Genomic DNA, 17,956 nt, shown 5'->3' on the forward strand with positions numbered 1-17,956 from the left:
CTATAAGATCTACCACCGAACCCTAGTCGTGACAACTTCAAACTAGGGAATCAGTATTTTCCTGTAATCGAAGGATCACTTTTTAGTCCTTGTTACTTTTCCCTTCTTCGATTTAAACAGGGCCAATGTTTTCTGAATCATCTTGCCCCTTAAATGCTGCACAGTAGGCCTGGCCGTTTTGATGTGAGTTACGCATCTTCGATATGAAACATATATATTAAATAGACAAGAAAAATGATGTAGGTATATATATCATTTTCCAGGATGCTTTCAAGAACTGGCTGTGTTGGTGTTAGATTAGATTAGATTGGTGCCCAGGTAGATTGAGGTTAAGGAAACGCCACTGCATAAAACACTACCCATCAAGTTAGAATAAAATCACAAACCCTTTAGGTTCAAAAAAAAAGAAAAGAAAAAATAATGTTTGTCGGATTTCTTATGTTTCTTGAATATTTAATCGTTTAAAAATGCAACTGATGAAAAAGAGTTTGCTTCAAATTCCATAGATTTGAACACTGTAGTTGAAGAAATTGGTGCTGTAGGCTTCGATCACCATGTGGATGAACCGCTGACCGATTCCACCGGCCACAACGTACCCTTTGCCGAGATTGGTGGTCTGCATCACAATCACCTGCACGTAGGTCACGACCGCTCCGACGCCCGACTGCGGATAGGACAGACTGAGCGTTACGTCCTGCACGGATGGCCACGATTTGTTATCCGCCTTCGTGGACACCAAGCGATCACCTACAAAAGCATAATATCTTCGGGTTTCATCCTGTTTCTAGTTGACATTTAATCAGATCCAAACCTGCAACGCGTTGCCCAAGACTGTAGATCAGCTGTTGACCTACTTTCTTGGATTCTCCTGGAAGTTGATTGCGTAGTTCCGGGCTTCCAGCTTGGAACACGGCAACATTCTTAACCACTTCGATCGATGCTTCAATTTGGTCGGATTCTCGATTGGCACTGTTCGTCGGTAGGGCCATAGCAGAGGCCAAAATGGCCAACAGAGCCACGAAATGTACAATACACTGCTGCATAACTGTTTGGATTAATGGAATGAGACTGACTGACTGACTGGTGACGACAGGGATCAATGAATCTGCTGAGCAGGAAATTGTTTATTCTGTTCGCAGAGATGCTCGTTGCAGAGAGAAAGAGATCTTATCACGTTACTAGAGTAAATACATACACACATTATCGCCGAGCTGATATTGAGCTTCGGGATTTACTTTCGCTTCAGAAAATAATTAAATGATCTCTGCAGAGACCGTATCAGGTCATTGTGAGTCACTTGTGCCGAAATTAATTGTTTGTAAATTTGAACTTACCTCGTAATAAAATCCTGGATTGTACCCCGCTCCTCCAAACAAGAAGAGTAAGGCGTGTCCACCAAGGATGAAGAACATGGCCACCGCCTTAATTCCGTTGATGCATCCCAATCCGTGATCGTCCTTACTGTCCTGGGCAAGCTTTTTGAGGTTCTCCAGAATCGAAAACGACCTTAGCACGTAAACCAGCGTGGTCTTCTTCTCGCTCCTAGGCCTATAGATGGATCGCACGTGGTACAGCGTGCTCAGCACCACCATCAGTACGAAAAACAGAATCACCGATACGTAAACAATGTCCAGCGAGGATGACACAGTGATCGTTTCCCGATGGCACCCATCTCCTGATATTTTAACGTCCCGCGATCCACTGATCGATTGCAGCAATCGAACGACATCCACTTCGGAACAGCTTGCCGGGGTGCATATGCCCCAGTGAATGAGAGCTGTTTCGTTTGACTTCGGAACTCGGGACACTAGGGTTCGCATAAAGTAACTATCGAGGCGGACATTGGCCAAGCAGTACTGCGAGAGGATTCCCGCCTGGCTGGAGGCTCGATCCCGGTTGATACTCATACACTGATCGAAGTGACCCAATTGGTATAGCTGTCCATACTCGATTCCCGCCGTGGACTTGGCCGATGAGTCAAGAACTGTGATGAGATGGAGAAATAGGGAATTAGAATGATTAATTTGCTTGCAGCGTCGAATGAACGCATTCGAACAAGTTGGAATTCATTATTCATAGTTTGTCCATGTCGGCGAGGGTTTGACGGGCATATGAATTTTCGCTTTTGTAAATGAAGAAGCGCTCATTAAATATGTGCGCTAGCAGGCCCGTTCTGATGTGTGTAAACAATTCACGAGATATGCTATTATGATAATCAATACCCGGAAATCGTTTAGTTAGTTGGACGGATAATTCAAGGATGATTTGCAAAAGGACGTATCTGCTTTTGTAAACAAAGATTAAACCGCCAATTTGATGAAACTCTAAGCTCTCTCACCGAAAAATGTTCCCTGTGGAGGGAGGGGCGTTTGGTAAAGAGAGATGATAAAACCGATTTGTACCTTCCTAAAGCTGTCCTAGCTCGCTTTCAATTCTCTATATGCAATTTTTACACTGCCGTACTCTAAACGGAGCTATCAATTCTATACTTGCATCTCCTCATTCTATCGTATAAAAATTACCACTTTAGTCTGTTATTTGAAATTAGCGTCTTCAACTATGTAAATCGTTGACTTCACGCAGAAGTAATACTAAGACATATAGGAGAAATGTCTCTAATGTTGACCTATGGATCTAAGATTGAGCGCTAAAAATCAGCTATTTATCAATTTTATCTAGATGAACGCGTTATTGGGACGTTACTAATGGATATCCATATAGTATTCTCATTTTAACCTTATTCTTATTAAATAGACGCGCCAGACGTTCCATCAAGTTCCTCCAAGGTGACTGGTTCTGTCTCGTTGAAAATGTCGGGTTTCAGTAAAGCAGTAAAACCTGTCGTCTAAATTAATTCTTGTTTTTTAGGTCGATCCAATGTGTCCAATGGCAGTCAATCAAATATAAATGACTCAGACGAATCATCAAAATCTACTCCTGAAACCGCAAAAAGCATTAAAAGGAAAAGAGGCAGAACCTTAAAAGAACCTAAAGCAAAGGTAATTCATCGATATTCTCTAAAATGGCTTGATTCACCGGACCTAATGTGTTTCGAGAAGTATCAAAATGATACGCTGTTTGCGTTCTGCAAAATATGCCTAGATAAACTTGGCATCGCTCGTGGTGGAAAATCAAATTTGATAACCCACTTAAGCACTAAACGCCACCGCGAAGCAGCATCCAGATTGGACACGCCACTGGTTTAAGAGTCAAAAATTTATGATTCTCCCTCCTTTGATAAAATCAGTGAGGCTGAACTTAAAATATGTTCATGGGCGTTGGAACATAACGTGGCCTTCGCTGCTGTTGATAAGCTTGCGGAAGTGTTAAATGCTTTTCAAAGTTGCTGCAAAAATTAAGGAGAACAAAAACGGCGTCAGTTACAACAACTTTCGGTTATTGCAATGACTCAACATGATGAACTTGTCGCTCAGATGAGACACAACGACTTCTCCATCATTATTGCACTAGTATAATTGTGTGCCAAGTACAATCATGACTTCTATGCCCAGGGAAGTCGAGAAATTTTGCAAACCAAAAAATTCCCACACCAGACCGGGAACCGAACCCAGCCACCTCCAGCATGGTCTTGCTTTGAAGTTGCTCTATCCTGATTCAGCGAATGGTCGAAGGTGGCGTCCCGTAACCTCACTTTTCACCTGTGCACAAACTTTCAAAACCATATCATACTCGAATCGGTTGAAAAATGCACTTAATCTTCTAGTTTACTCGATATCTATCCATTACAAGCAATATGTTGATAATTGTTTATGTTTTGAGAGTTGGTGCACAGGTAGACCGAGGGAAATCGAAGTGTGCCCTGCTTCTAAAAGGACGCGACATTTTTCCTGTTGTCAAATTGTTTGTCTATGATTTTCCGCCGCGTTTTTTTTTTCAATTTACTGCTGCCACTCGATAATGTTTTTTAGAAAAGCGTGACTACAGCATCTGATCTGCCAAACGAAGAATATTTCCAAGTGAATTTTCAATGGAATTCCACTAGTTGGAGCTGTGTATCGGTTTTACTCAGTTGTCAGTTCCGTCGGAAGTTTAGTATTTTCTCCTGCGGGAGCGGAAGAATCGGACACCTTGTTTATGATAGAGATTCAGATGATGTTCTGTGTATGTTATGGAGTAGGACCGGTACCGTGATCGTTCTGTTACCTGTTTTGTGGAGTTTCAATGCCTGCAGCTTGCAATCGTCAGGATGGGATAATGGAAAACATAGGGAGACATACGGTAAGACCGTTCTATTTTTATGTTATTATTATTATTCTATAGATATGCAGGCATGGAGTGCGTTTGATTTTGAGATGTAATACTTCCTCAACTTTGATGCTAGACGCCTTACAATGGTTGTCGGTGAAGCAAAGAGTTGTATATTTGACTAGGGTGTTCATTTTTAAAGTAGTTAACGGTTTGCTGCCTCAATATTTGAGTGATCGAATTGAAAGAGGAAGTGACTTTCATAGATATAATACTAGAAACGCGGTTGAAATAAGAACACCACATTTCTTGACTTGTGCTTCACGAAATTCATTATATTTTAAAGGAATAAAGGTTTTCAATTCGATGCCTAGACATATCAAACGTTCAGCAAAACTTACAGAATTTAAAAGACACTGCATTTCACACGTTAAAACTGTCTTTTGAACAGTTATCCAGTGATTTTTTTTTTAAGAATTGACAAACTATGTATCTTGACGAAGTTATCTCTAACGGATTATTTTATTTGGATAGCTGTCTTTTTTAATAATTATTGTAGCACTGCAAAATCTATTTCTGATCGCCACGATGGTGATAATAGATTTTTAATATTTGCTTTAATAGTAGATTAATTTAATAAAAAAAAGTAGTCTACAAAGGCTTGAGCCTCGCGCGCGTATTACGGATATAGAGGACTGAGCTATCAATTCTATACTTTCATCTCCTCATTCTATCGTATAAAAATTACCACTTTAGTCTGTTATTTGAAATTAGCGTCTTCAACTATGTAAATCGTTGACTTCACGCAGAAGTAATACTAAGACATATATGGGAAATGTCTCTAATGTTGACCTATGGGTCTAAGATTGGGCCCATCGCTGAAAATCTGCTATTTATTAATTTTATCTAGATGAACGCGTTATTGGGACGTTACTAATGGATATTTTTGGTTGCTATTGAAAATTTAGTCGATTGCTGAATTTATGTATGGGCCCAAATTAGGGACACTTAGGCCGACATTACCTGCATTTCCCCAAGTCAAAGAACTTTTTCTAGTTACATCTTTCTTGAACATAAGGCTGATCTATCTCGAACTAAAAAAAATGATATCTAGACCTCATCAGCTGTGTGAAACACCCTAATGTCTTGCTCATAAAAAAGATCGTCCTGCGGGGGTGCTAATTTTTTTTTTGTGAATCAGTTTATTTGTACCGGCTCAATCGAATAAATTTTACAGAGCCAAGTTATCATTTGCGTTATACATACTTAATCTTAATCTTAAATCTGGAGTTACAGAAATCTAACCACATACTCGCGGTCGTCTCAAGGTTGAGTGGATTCCAGAACGACGTCGACGGCAGTCACACCTCGTCTCGTCTCGGATCGCGTGATTACTACACGGAAAGACGAAACAACTCAAAATAAAGTCTTTTGCACTCATCTTGACACCTAAGTGCAACCAGTCAAAATTGAGTTATCTGCGAAGTATCCAATTTCAAGTATTTTGCGAAGACACCCTTTTGAGTAAAATGTAACTATTTCAATAATACTGCTTATTGGGCAAAAACTACTTAAAACAGGGAGTTTATTTCAGCAAATTTTGTTGTAAAAAAAAATGATTCATTCATTGCGTTTTATTTTATTTTCAATGTTTGTGTTAAGCATTTATAAGCAAACATAAAACTTTTATTTATACTTATGAGCAATCAAACAGATTCAAACAAATAAAAAAAAAATCGTTCTCGCTGACCAACATCGACATTGAAAGACACTTCCTGACACTTCCTGACGTAAAACTAGTTGTCCTTGAGATCGGCTAACGCAATACTAAAATTTAGATCCCATCTCCTGATTAATCTTTTCCAGGATGTTGAAATCGCGCTTGCACCAGTTCACTGTTTAGGATCATGAAATGAATTTACGTTAGGTATTTGCATAGAAAATTCAATAAAGATAACAAACCTGCCTAGCTGCCCACTGTAGGTATTGATTGAAAGGAATTGAATCCCAGATCTCCACGGTGCTGCCTCAGGTGGAACTGTGACGCGGTATATTTCCATCAATCACCGGAACAATAAAATAAACTATTAAACTTTTGCTTGCCAGATGACAAAGCGAAACTGAAATAAACATGGCGCATGATGAGATTTTTTATCCAAAACGAAGTGCTATCGCAACACTCGATTTTGGATACTTTCAAAGCACGGAGAACGAAACAATTTAAAATCGAGATAAAGAATCCTCAAAAATAAGAGCTCTCTCAAGACTGCTGCTTGAGTATAATTAATGTACAGTGAGACGTTATCGCAATACTTAACGCTTAAGTTAAAAGTACTCATCAATGAGAACAAAACTATACCCAAAACAGTAGTGTTGCGGGAGAACTTATTTTTAAGTACTTTCGATCTCGATTTTGAGTTGTTTCGTCTTTCCGGTGGAAAGAAGTTAGACGCGTGTTGCATGTCGCGACATCGCGCGGTGTTCGCGATTTATTCAAAAACCACATAGGGTTTTGCATCTAATTTCCGTCCTACTAAGCAAAACCCCACACTTAACCTCTCTTTTTCGAAAGGATGTGAATTCAAAAATGGAGTGATTCTATTATAGATGACTTTCAAATTTATTTACCTTTCTATCCGTACCGTTGGATTTGATAAAGATTCACAAATTATTGAGATATTGTAAGAAATCCAACACTGCTTCTTGATTGCAAATTCGTTCTACGAGTTTCAATTCCGTCCTAACGCATTGAAACGCCATTGGTTTTTTTTTGGCTTTTCTTCCTTCTACGAATGAAGACAGAAAAAATGGATTTGCTAGGAGCGCTTCTTTTGTTTTGAGAACAATGAGTTTATATATTCATACCACGCACTCGTATAGGCTTAATGTTTTAGCTTATGAGCTAACGCATCGAAACGAACGTATTATTGATTTGTGCACGGTGAAATCATGGATATTATTGATGATTTCTGCTCGATAAAACGGAAATGGGCGATTACGACGAAGTAGCGCTCTACCCCACAGTCAATATTTGCGCTGTAGTGTGTTGGTGTTTTTTCCTCAAGTGAGCTCAACCGGTGGAAACTAATAGCGAATTCGTTTATTATCGGGGTTGCGAAACCGAACTTTTTGTCAGTGCGAACCTCAACCTGAGCTAGGTTTTAAAAACAAACGAGCAAACTGACGTTTGTCAGAAAACAAGCAGACCCAATCTTGATACCCGATCCAGGTTGGAACTGAATAATAAACGAAATCTTAGGCTCTGAACCATTTGGTGGATTATTTTAACTTTTGGTTAAAATTTGACAGATGAAAAGTTATCGATTAACCCTGCTATCCGAGCATGGTTATTTCTGACAGACAAGAAGTTAAATTTTGACAACCGTGGCTCGAAAACCGGTCGATCGACAGCACGGGGATTTTCGAACATAGAAAATAACTTTCGAAATGTCACTTTTAACCACGAGTTAAATTTAACTTGGCAAATGGTTCACAGCCTTAGTATTAATTGAATTTTCAGAAATAAGAAGAAGAAACAATCGCAGCTGTTCATTCATTCAAAACACTGATACAAAAACATATTATCAAATTAATTGTAGATTCCGAACTTCAATAAAATTAAGATCCAGTCAAATAACGGCGCCGGTGGTGTAGTGGTAAGCGTGATTACCTCTCACCCCAGCAGGCCTGGGTTCAATCCCAGTCGGCGCCGCCGGGATGTTCTGAGGCATAACATCTCTGATCACGCCTTCCTTCGGATGGGAAGTAAAGCCGTTGGTCCCCGGTTCATGAATTGATGGGTCGATAGGTAGGGTCCAGGTGTGGGAGCTGCCTTCCTGGCACGTCGGTAGCATTGGTGCTCAGCACGGAAAACAAGATCGACGGAAAAAAAACAAAACCAAAGGAAGATCCAGTCAAAATAAATTGGATACGGAATATTTGTAAGCATGATTGGTGGGTCGGACGGCCGCCAGCTCGATTGTCAGCTCGATTATAGACTGCTTCACTTTGTATTCATAATGTTATACCATATCTTTATTTACTTCAACCTAAATGTGGCAAATCGGAGATGGCACCGATGTAATCCGCCCAAACTTAATTTTTGCTTCGATTTCCACTCCGAACTTTAATTTCGACAGTGAGCATGCATAAGGGCGAATACGCGATGATCGATTCTCTTCATCGATTTTCTCTTTGCATTGCTACAGCTAAGCGAAACAATTTTCTTGAATTTGTTCAATGCAGAGTAGTAACAGGTTGTATTGGCTATCAAAAGCAACAGCAAACGCACCGATAAACGTTAAATCTAGCGAGTTATTAACGAAAGAGAACATCGACGAAGAGAATCGATCATCGCGTATAGGCCCTTATGCATGCTCACTGTCGATTTATTTTATTATTGTTTTGTGATGCTTTTCGCGTTGTCATGAGGCCATGGCCTTCTGCGAAAAGTTTTGGTTCAGTGCTTTAAGATTGCATTGGCATTGACGATTGTCAATTTCGGTTGTAAAATCTAACGCAAATTGCTATTTTTTCTCTGATTTGGCAATAGTGTGTATTGTTGTTCAGTCGTCGTCTTTTTCCCTGAATTTTCACACAACCCGAACTCCCCTGAAACCACAGAGTAAGAGAAAGTCGAAATCGAAAAAGTGTGTAGTGTCGCGGGCGCGAGTGTGAGTGGTGCTATTTTTTGTTCAGCCATCCGTCTTCCGGAGTAGGATTGCCCGAGCACAACAGCTAATAATTTCAGTGCTAACATTTGAAAACGGCGCAAAAGCCATTTGTAAACAAATGGTTTGTGGGCCCTTTACTCGCTACCCGAAGAACGCCCACGCAAACCAACAGCATCGTCAGGAAGGGGAAAATTTCCCCTACCCGATCTTGCTGTTGTGTCGCGTGGGTGTACTTCAAGTAGTGAGTAAAGGGCCCACAAACCATTTGTTTACAAATGGCTTTTGTGCCGTTTTCAAATGTTAGCACTGATTTGACTCTGGAAATTGGAAATCGCAGAGCAGAGCCACGACTGCAGGCTGCCAACCGAAGAAGAAAGAGAAGAAAAAAGTTCCCATTTTCCATCGACCTTTGCGAGTGAAAGTGACAAAGTACCGCGACAACGAAAGGAAGGATTTAATTTTCTTTTTGTTTTTCTGTTCCGGCGCTGATGACGTTGGAGTTTCTGCAAGTTCCGTAGGTGAATCACGAAATGAAATCGAGGGGATGAAAGTAATCCGCTTTACATTTCATGTAACGGATTTCTATAAAATTTTCTTCATTATTTCGATTTTGTAAGATAAATTAGATTCGTAATGAATAATAACTCGTACCTGCCGATATTATCCGATTTCATCCACTATTTATCTGTAATCTTGGATGTGGTAGAATTATCGAGCATTATGGTGATGTTATTTTTAGTGTGTTTTGTTTTATAAACTGTCACTTTGAGCACCTGCTTTTGTGATTGTTGCATGTTCAAGCAGACCAAACCAGAATGACTAAACGTGACCAAACGATAGGTGCCATCGATGCTGATGTTCAACGGATGCCTGAGATTGGGGAAGTCTGTTGAGATAGTGAAGGAAATCAGTAATGACCTCGGAGATATCCGAAAATACCCATTTTGTGTAATGCGCGATACTATCACCTCACAATTTCAAGAGCACAGCTACCACAAAACATACAACAATGAAACTGGAACTTCAATTTTGATGCAGCAAACAGGGAGTTTAAATTTCATGAGCGATGTCACAACTGTGACACTTCTCTAGAACACTTGAAGTGACAGGGCGTCCCATCCATCAAGAGGCAATTTGTGGGCTCTCAAGGAATCACCAAACATTTAGGCTCTGAACCGAGCGTGGTTACTTATGACAGACGAGAAGTTAAATTTTGACAACCTTGGTTAAGTTCTTCTCGAAAACCGGTCGATCGACAGCACAGAGATTTTCGAACATAGAAAATAACTTTCGAAATGTCACTTTTAACCACGAGTTAAATTTAACTCGGCAAATGGTTCAAAGCCTTAAGAAACGATCTTCGAAAAGATTTCTCGATCAACAATACTAAAGGGTGGATCAGCAAACCTGTAATGACCTTATCTTGCAAACTGAAGCTTGCCTACGCAAACCAATTCCACCATCGTATAGGATAGAATTTTTCCTAGCCCGATATTATTGATTTGGTAAGGCGATCCTCGATAAAAGAGCATTACAAGATTTGATTACAAAAGCTGATTCGCGTTTTTGTAGTGTTGGTTGAGATCAATGACATTTATATAAGGTCTGGGCCAACAGGCAGCTTGCTGGTGTTAGAAGCAAAAATGTTGTAAACATTGCTGAACATCTGCGAACAGATAGATAAACGTCACTGCCAACATACTGAGAACAGATAGAAATACGTCACTGCCAACAGCTGTTTCGTTTAAAAAGATAAACATTGCAATATAATACGAACACCACTAACCATTTGCACATCTCACTAACACCAATAAGCCCTTTGGCCCAGACCTTATAAAAACGTCATTGGGTTGAGATATCGTGACGTTCCTTTCGTATAAATAAACGACTGTCATCGTTACCTGTCATCATACTTATAGAGATGTGACCCGATATAAGAGATGTGACCGATAAAAATCGATATTTTTCGTTTTATGAGATTTAAGCTCGATATAATCCGATGAATCCGATAAAATGGATTTCTCCGACTATAAATCAATAAATCAAACTTTAGAGTAATTTTTGGACTTTCGTTCCCCTCGAATGAAATGCAAAGCGTAGAGAATAATAAAACTAAGGAACTCATGAATTGGAAGATCAAATTAACATCAGAAATGGACATTGAGATCAGCGTTGCCAGAATGTTTTAAAGCTTATCGGTATCAAAGGTTTTAAAAAATCGGTATTTATCGGTATTTTCTATTTTAATTATTTTTAGATTTTTGCCGTTTTTGAAAGCGAAAATTGTATCTTTTGGACTATGATCGGAAAATTCCGGAAGAAAAATCCGGGGAATGCTTAAATTAGCTTCTGGAGGAAGCTGAAAACAACATCCAGAGAAAGAAGAAAGAAGCTCTCCTGGAGGATATTGAGGAAAGTTCTGAGAGAAGTCGGAAAAACATCCGCGGAACTACCAAGACATAAATTGAGAAACTTCAGGCGAAAATTTAAAGAAACTTTCAGAAAAAAAATCAGATTTCACATTCAAATGAAGACAGGAAAGTTTTGGAAATCGGAAATAAATTCCAGAAGTAGCCATTTCCAGGGGAAGCCAGAAGAAACTCGGAAAAACCTTCCAAAAGAAGTAAAAAAACCAGCTGGAAGAATGAAACTTCCTGGAGAAGACCGAAAAAACTTCCTGGAGAAGCTGGCAGAACCTTCCTAAGGTACATTGGAAAAAAAATTCTGGAGAAAGGCGGAAGCCAGAGCGCTTACGAAACAGTCGAAAGAAACAAGGACATAATTCCGGAAGAAAGAGCTCTTGGGGAATGTTCTAATGATCCAGAAAATTTTCCAAATGGTCACAAAACATCCCTGAGGACCCCGCAATGCCCCTGAAGTTTTTGGAACATTCCTGAAATGTACTTAGAAGTATTCCATAATTCCTCGGGATGTTTTGGAGTACTCTGAAATACTTTCTAAGAGTTTCTAAGAACTCCTTTAAAATTTACTCTGAAGTTTTTGGAACATTCCTGAAATGTACTTAGAAGTATTCCATAATTCCTCGGGATGTTTTGGAGTACTCTGAAATACTTTCTAAGAGTTTCTAAGAACTCCTTTAAAATTTACGATTTCCTTGAAATTTATTGATCTGATCTGATTGTCCTGATGTTCTCAGAGCTTCCTTAAGTTCTCTCAATTCTCCTGAAACCAATGGAACTGTTCTGAAAAGTATTAAATTTTCCAGAAGTTCTTTGGACTTGTGAAGTATCCAAAATATTTAGGATGTTTCCTTAAGTTCACTGGTGTTCGCTGGACCGGGTATTAGAATTTTTAATTTATCGAAACTTAATCAAAAGTCTGGACTTTTCTGAAGTTTCCGCAGTGGATCCGCAATCAAAATCTAGAAGCATCCCTGAAGTTCCGGGAAGAATCATTCGAGCGAAGGCTGAAGGAGCTTCTAAGGGAAGTCGAAATAAGTATCCGAGAGGAATCGTAAATAAAAAATTCCAGAGGAAAATTGGAAGAAAATCCAGGAAGTTAAATAATGTTTAAAAAGTATTTATAGATTCCCCCGAAACTACCAGAAAGAGCCATCGACTGTTTATCGATTCACGGAAAGCAAAAACGGTGAGGAAATTGAAACATTAATCGAAAGAGTATCCATACGACGTTTTTGAAGATGATTTTTTTTTAGAATTTTAAAGATTCAAAAAATTTGAGATATTCAATAAGATACAAGTCTCATACGATAATTTTCTCCGAAATTCGTAGCGTGGGCAGGCAATAATCATTTTGATTATTTAAAAAAAAATCGGTATTCTGAGGAACCTTATCTGTATATCGGTATCTAGTTCGGAAATCGGTATAAATACCGATAAATCGGTATATCTGGCAACGCTGATTGAGATCAGTCCAAATCTTTTTACATTTAAAAATAAATAAAAATAAACTAAATAGCGGAATTGGCTCTAATGTTGGTCAATGGATCTTAGTTTGGGTCCATCGCTAAAAATCTGCTATTTATCAATTTTATCTAGATGAACGCGTCATTGGGACGTTACCAATGGATATTTTTGGTCGCTATTGAAAATTCAGTCGATTGCTGAATTTATGTATGGGCCCAAATTAGGGACACTTAGGCCGCCATTACCTGCATTTCCCCTATATGTCATATGATTGGTATATATAATGTTCAACATAACATATGTGGAACTTCATTCAAAATAGCTGACTCAAAGTTGACCCTTTTTTGTGTTGCCTCAGTGGTATAACCACCAATCAATATGAAACTAACGATTTTAAATTGGTTCACCATAGATAATAACCATAGAGGTAACTCTAAGACCAGAAGGTCCCGAAGAAACGAGCTCAACTTTTTGGCTCAGCTCTGGTACTATCTTCGGTCCCAAGCTGATCGATTCACCCCTCGAAACATAGGAAAATCCACTAACCCCTCATTTTATCTGTCATAAAATCAAAACAAACATAGTGTAGTACTAGAATTTCGACTGGACTGGGGTACGTTAATCGATTTGCTTGGGACCAATAGACTAGTCAAGTAGTGAGTCAATTTAAAATCGATAGTTTCGTATTGGTTGTTGGTATAACTGGCATAGTTTGACATTGTTCTGTCAAAATAAAATTTCATAGCGTTCATAAGGACCAATGTCGAAAACATAAATAATGGCTTCTTTCGTAAATTTTTCGTATGCCAAAATCAATCCATTCAAGCCACCAATTTTATCGGTTAGGAGGATTCTTTCTCTACACAATCGTCGTGGTGGTTTACTTGAGTGAGTTTTCATTTTCGAGAAATTCACGCAAAAAGTAATTGTTTACGTTTGCGGCAGTGGCCCTTACGAAAGAAAAGCAGATATCAAGATAGAGTTGGAATTAGGGCGTAACAGCTTTTGTAAACAATGACTTCTATCGATGATTTATAGGAACTCAAGGCACGCCCACGCAGACCAGCATAAGCATCGGATAGGAGCAGCCTCTACCTACCCGATGAGGATGTTGGTTTGCGTGGGCGAGCCTTGAATTTCTAGAAATCATCGATAGAAGTCATTGTTTACAAAAGCTGTTAGGCCCTAATTCCAGCTCTACCTAGATTTATGGTTGAATTGACCTACACAGAAATTCAAAACAACCCAAAATTAAGTTTTTTTCACTCATCTCCCATGTTCCGTACGATAAGCCAAATTTGGGTAAACCGGCTCAAAGTAGTTTGCATTTAAGGACGGCAAAAAAAATTACCCATCGCTAAGTTATTTTCAATTTTTTCTACCCAAAATTAAGTTCAATTAACTCAAATTTGGGTGTATCGCATATTACTCAATTTTGGCTTCTTGTACGGAACTAGACGGTTGAGTCGAATCTTTCGTTCTATTTTTGACAACAATAGCGAGAGGAAATGAAACGGGCAGAGGTCAAATAACTCAAATTTGAGTTTAAAAAACCCAAGCGGTGGGTAGTTTTGTTTTTCTGTGTAGATATATGGTGGCATTGACGTTGACGGCGACTCTGCAACTCTTTACACGAAACGAAAATCAATTATTCTTTTCATGTGTTTCACTTATACATTTTTGCCAAAACATCAGCCTTATACATTTCATAAGACAAACCACATAGGTCCTATAAGAATGCATAAAAGGTATGTGTGACCACTTATACATTTCATTTGACACATGATCTTCATTAACTTTTTGCAAGGCGTCTGCTTATTAGTTGACTTATACATTTTATGAATAATTTTTTAATAGAAATTTGCCAAAAGGTACAAGGAGATTTCTATCCGTGTACTCATGGTATTCATGGTATGTATTCCATAAACATCTGACAATCTGTACATGGAATCTAGCGGACTTTGTCACCACTGACTGTACCAGCCAGCCGCCGTCTTTTCACGCAAAGATTGACAGAATCTTATGGGATTTGTTCACCATGTTTCACGCACAGACTGATGTTTGCTTATGGGATTTTTATCATAGGAGTAAGGAGTTACATAGTGACCAAAAAAGGCGAATTGTCAATAGTCAAGATAATGCACAATGAGATGTAAAACAATTGAGGCCCAGATAATTCGTCGTCTCTTTTGTTCCTGCGCTGTTTAAATGCTTGACGGAGTTCGACTAGCTCGACAGGGGGCTTTTCAAACGATGTTTTAACTATTATTTTCAAGTCAGTCAGAAGCCAATCAAGAGCGTTGTTATCCAGTATTGTCTATTTACAGATGTAATATTTCTTCGTCTCTTAGATCAAAGTGCCGACCAATGCAATTAAAGGGCACTGATTGAGGTCAAGGAGAAAGCAAAAACTGAAGCATAGGGGAAGACGAAGGGTTCCTCGAAATCCAAGCTCGGAGAAGATTAAAAGGGAAACGCCAGGAAAAAACTCAAGATCGACAAAGAAGACAGCAAGGATGAAGGATGGTGTACTGTCGAGCAGCCGAAGTGGAGAAGTGGAAAAAACGGAACTAAGAGAGAACGTAGTGAAAACCAGGCAAACCCAGAAAGGCGAGATGTTCTTTTAGCTGATCCAGGATTCTTCGATAAAGAGCTCAGCCTTCAAGGAGCTCGTCGAAAAGCCTCTTGGTGAAGGGGCGAGCGTAAGAGCTCTATCCCAGGAGACAGTGGGGATCTGGACGAGATCACTACAGAAGAGGAGCTGGAAAGTGCTTACTGGTGAAACAAGGCACAAAGCACCGCGCTAGTTGTCTCTGAACCAGAAGACATGCTCAGAGAGTAAGGACAGCCCAGGTAACAATTTGATGCTTAACAAGTGTATGTTCAATCGATTTTAATTCAGCCTTAGTTTGAATAATTGTTGTACATAGACCACGTAAACCTTTGTTCAGCTTTTAAACAGCTGGTGATTTTAATCAGCCAAAAGCTTAACAGTTATATTAATTATAAGCATTTTAAGGCATTAAATAACTGTCTTTTCCTCGATCTTTTCCAACCCGTGTTCAGCCTTCTAATTTTATTTAGAAAAAAAAATGAAGACCGCTTCTTATCTTATATATTTTCATAGGACTGCAACAAGGTGCTGACTAACTACTTGGATTTACATATTTATATTGTTATTATAAGTCTAAACATTACCTTTGCATTTCGGGATTCGAACCGGCAGGCGCTGATTCGCAGGTATCAATAATACCTACTGGACCACTTAAGCATATGTGTGGCAAAAGGTATGATCATTAACTTGAAACACGTCAAATTTAAGTTGTTGTTGTTGTTGTTGTCTTTATTAAGGAGATTTTCAGCCAGACGCTGGTTCATCTCCGCGCAAATTTAAGTTGAATAACAGCAACCGGAGGTGTATTATACAGCAATGCAGTATTATACAGCAATATAGCAGTCAAAACACAGAAATACAAATCAAGAACAACATGTGAAAAGGGCATTGGGTATTTCTCAATTGGGTGGAGCTCTGGCGTGTTGGGAGGGTTCTTGTCCTTGGGAACCACCTGCACGTTGTTGGCGGCGTACCACTCCATGGCCTTTTTACCGTAATGGCAAGATGCCAAATCCGGCCAAAACAGTACGGAACAACCGTGTTTCTTCAGGAAAGGCAGCAGACGTTTATTCAAACACTCTTTCACGTAAATTTCTTGGTTGACAGTCCCGGAAGCTATGAAAATGCTGCTTTTCAAGCCACAGGTACAGATGGCTTGCCAAACCAGATATTTCTTTGCGAACTTTGACAGTTTCATGTGCTTGAAAACATCTGCTACCTTTCCCCTTCCTTTTGCCGTATAAAACTCCTGTCCCGGAAGCTGCTTGTAGTCGGCTTTGACGTAGGTTTCGTCGTCCATTACCACGCAGTCAAACTTCGTCAGCATCGTCGTGTACAGCCTCCGGGATCGCGCTTTGGCCGTCGTATTTTGTTTATCATCGCGATTTGGAGTCACTACCTTCTTGTAAGTCGATAGTCCGGCTCGTTTTTTGGCTCGAAGCACGGTTGTAGACGATACACCCAGCTTATTTGCGGCATCTCGGAGAGAGAGGTTAGGGTTTCGCTTGAAACTACCGGTAACTCTCTTTGTCGTCTCAGCGGCTTCCGGTTTTCGATTTCCCCCCGATCCAGACTTCCTGGCTGTCGACAAACGTTCCCCAAACACTTTAATTACATTTGTAACGGTTGATTTGGCAACTTTGCGTGCGAGTAGCTCGGATTTTCGCGATGCGCGAGCAAAATTTTGATACGCTGCTCTTCTTGCTTGGACGGCATTTTGACAACTGAAGAGTGAATTCCAAAATCAAAATAGGAGCAACATTCTACACACACACACCTTCAAAATGAGGGGTGTTCAGGTTTTTTAAATGCAAAATTGAAAGAAATACGTCAAGTTGATATTGACCAAATTTTGACCGTATCACCCTTTAATACTCGACGTAGCACAAGACACTGAAGAAGTCTGCACATTGTAGACGAGGTAGTGGAATTAAATGGAAATTACTAATCTTTCTCTCTCTCTCTCTTATACAGGTATTCCACTAAGACGCCCACATTCATCAGGATTCAGGCTATCAAAATATGTGTAGTGCATTGCTGATTTGTGGAGTAGTGTTAAGCTAACATAAGGTTTGTTCAATCTTTAGATCAGCTAACTTATTGAAGTTGAATTATGGGGATACAATTAGCTTCTCGTACTACTAATCAACTATTTATTCAGCCTGCTGTTAATCAGCTTTGTACACCTTAGATCAACCAACAATTAGATTCTGTTCTTACTGTTCAGCTTGAATTGTTACTTGGGAGGGTCGCACTTAAACGGTAAAGCAAAAAATCCAAACTGTTTTAAGAAGCTGTGTCGAGACGCTGATGCCAACCGCTGGGGCGACGCATACCGGGTCGTGATGGCGAAGATCAGAGGTCCAACGATGCCCGCTGAAATGTGCCCAGAGAAGCTGAAAGTCATCGGGGAAGCTCTTTTCCCGAAGCACGACCCAACGACCTGACCACTTACACCGTACGGAGAGGGAGAGGGAGATAACGTCAAACGTAACGTAACGAAACCCCAACGTGGCGCCCAAGCGCTGCACAGAATTAGGGTCCCTGAGTTATTTCCAGACATGGGACAGAGATCG

The 17,956-nt window shown here is 39.7% G+C and overlaps 2 protein-coding genes across 2 annotated transcripts in view; both read right to left on the reverse strand.

Annotated features, from left to right (window-relative positions):
• LOC135697166 (nose resistant to fluoxetine protein 6-like) overlaps window positions 1–17,956 on the reverse strand; it is a 36,787-nt gene that overhangs the window by 9,353 nt on the left and 9,478 nt on the right. The window contains exon 2 of the mRNA XM_065216782.1: window positions 1,335–1,984. Within this exon, the coding sequence (XP_065072854.1) occupies window positions 1,335–1,984 (650 nt within the window). The remainder of the gene's footprint in view (window positions 1–1,334; window positions 1,985–17,956) is intronic.
• LOC135697195 (uncharacterized) lies at window positions 430–1,094 on the reverse strand. The gene is made up of 2 exons (XM_065216826.1): window positions 812–1,094; window positions 430–747 (listed from the first exon to the last, which is right to left on the reverse strand). The coding sequence occupies exons 1-2, from the start codon at window positions 1,041–1,043 to the stop codon at window positions 494–496; spliced, it is 486 nt and encodes a 161-aa protein (XP_065072898.1). The 5' UTR covers window positions 1,044–1,094; the 3' UTR covers window positions 430–493.

This window comes from Ochlerotatus camptorhynchus, unplaced genomic scaffold (assembly GCF_037179485.1).
Source record: "Ochlerotatus camptorhynchus isolate MF236.1 unplaced genomic scaffold, CSIRO-AGI_Acam_v1.1 ptg000067l, whole genome shotgun sequence".
Lineage (NCBI taxonomy): Eukaryota > Metazoa > Arthropoda > Insecta > Diptera > Culicidae > Ochlerotatus > Ochlerotatus camptorhynchus.

What these genes read in the sequence shown, in the direction of transcription:
- LOC135697195 (XM_065216826.1), bottom strand. Translation starts at nt 1,043, where the DNA reads ATGCAGCAGTGTATTGTACATTTCGTGGCTCTGTTGGCCATTTTGGCC. An exon ending in TCTTGGGCAACGCGTTGCAG is followed by an intron (nt 748 to 811) that starts GTTTGGATCTGA and finishes ATGCTTTTGTAG; the next exon opens with GTGATCGCTTGGTGTCCACG.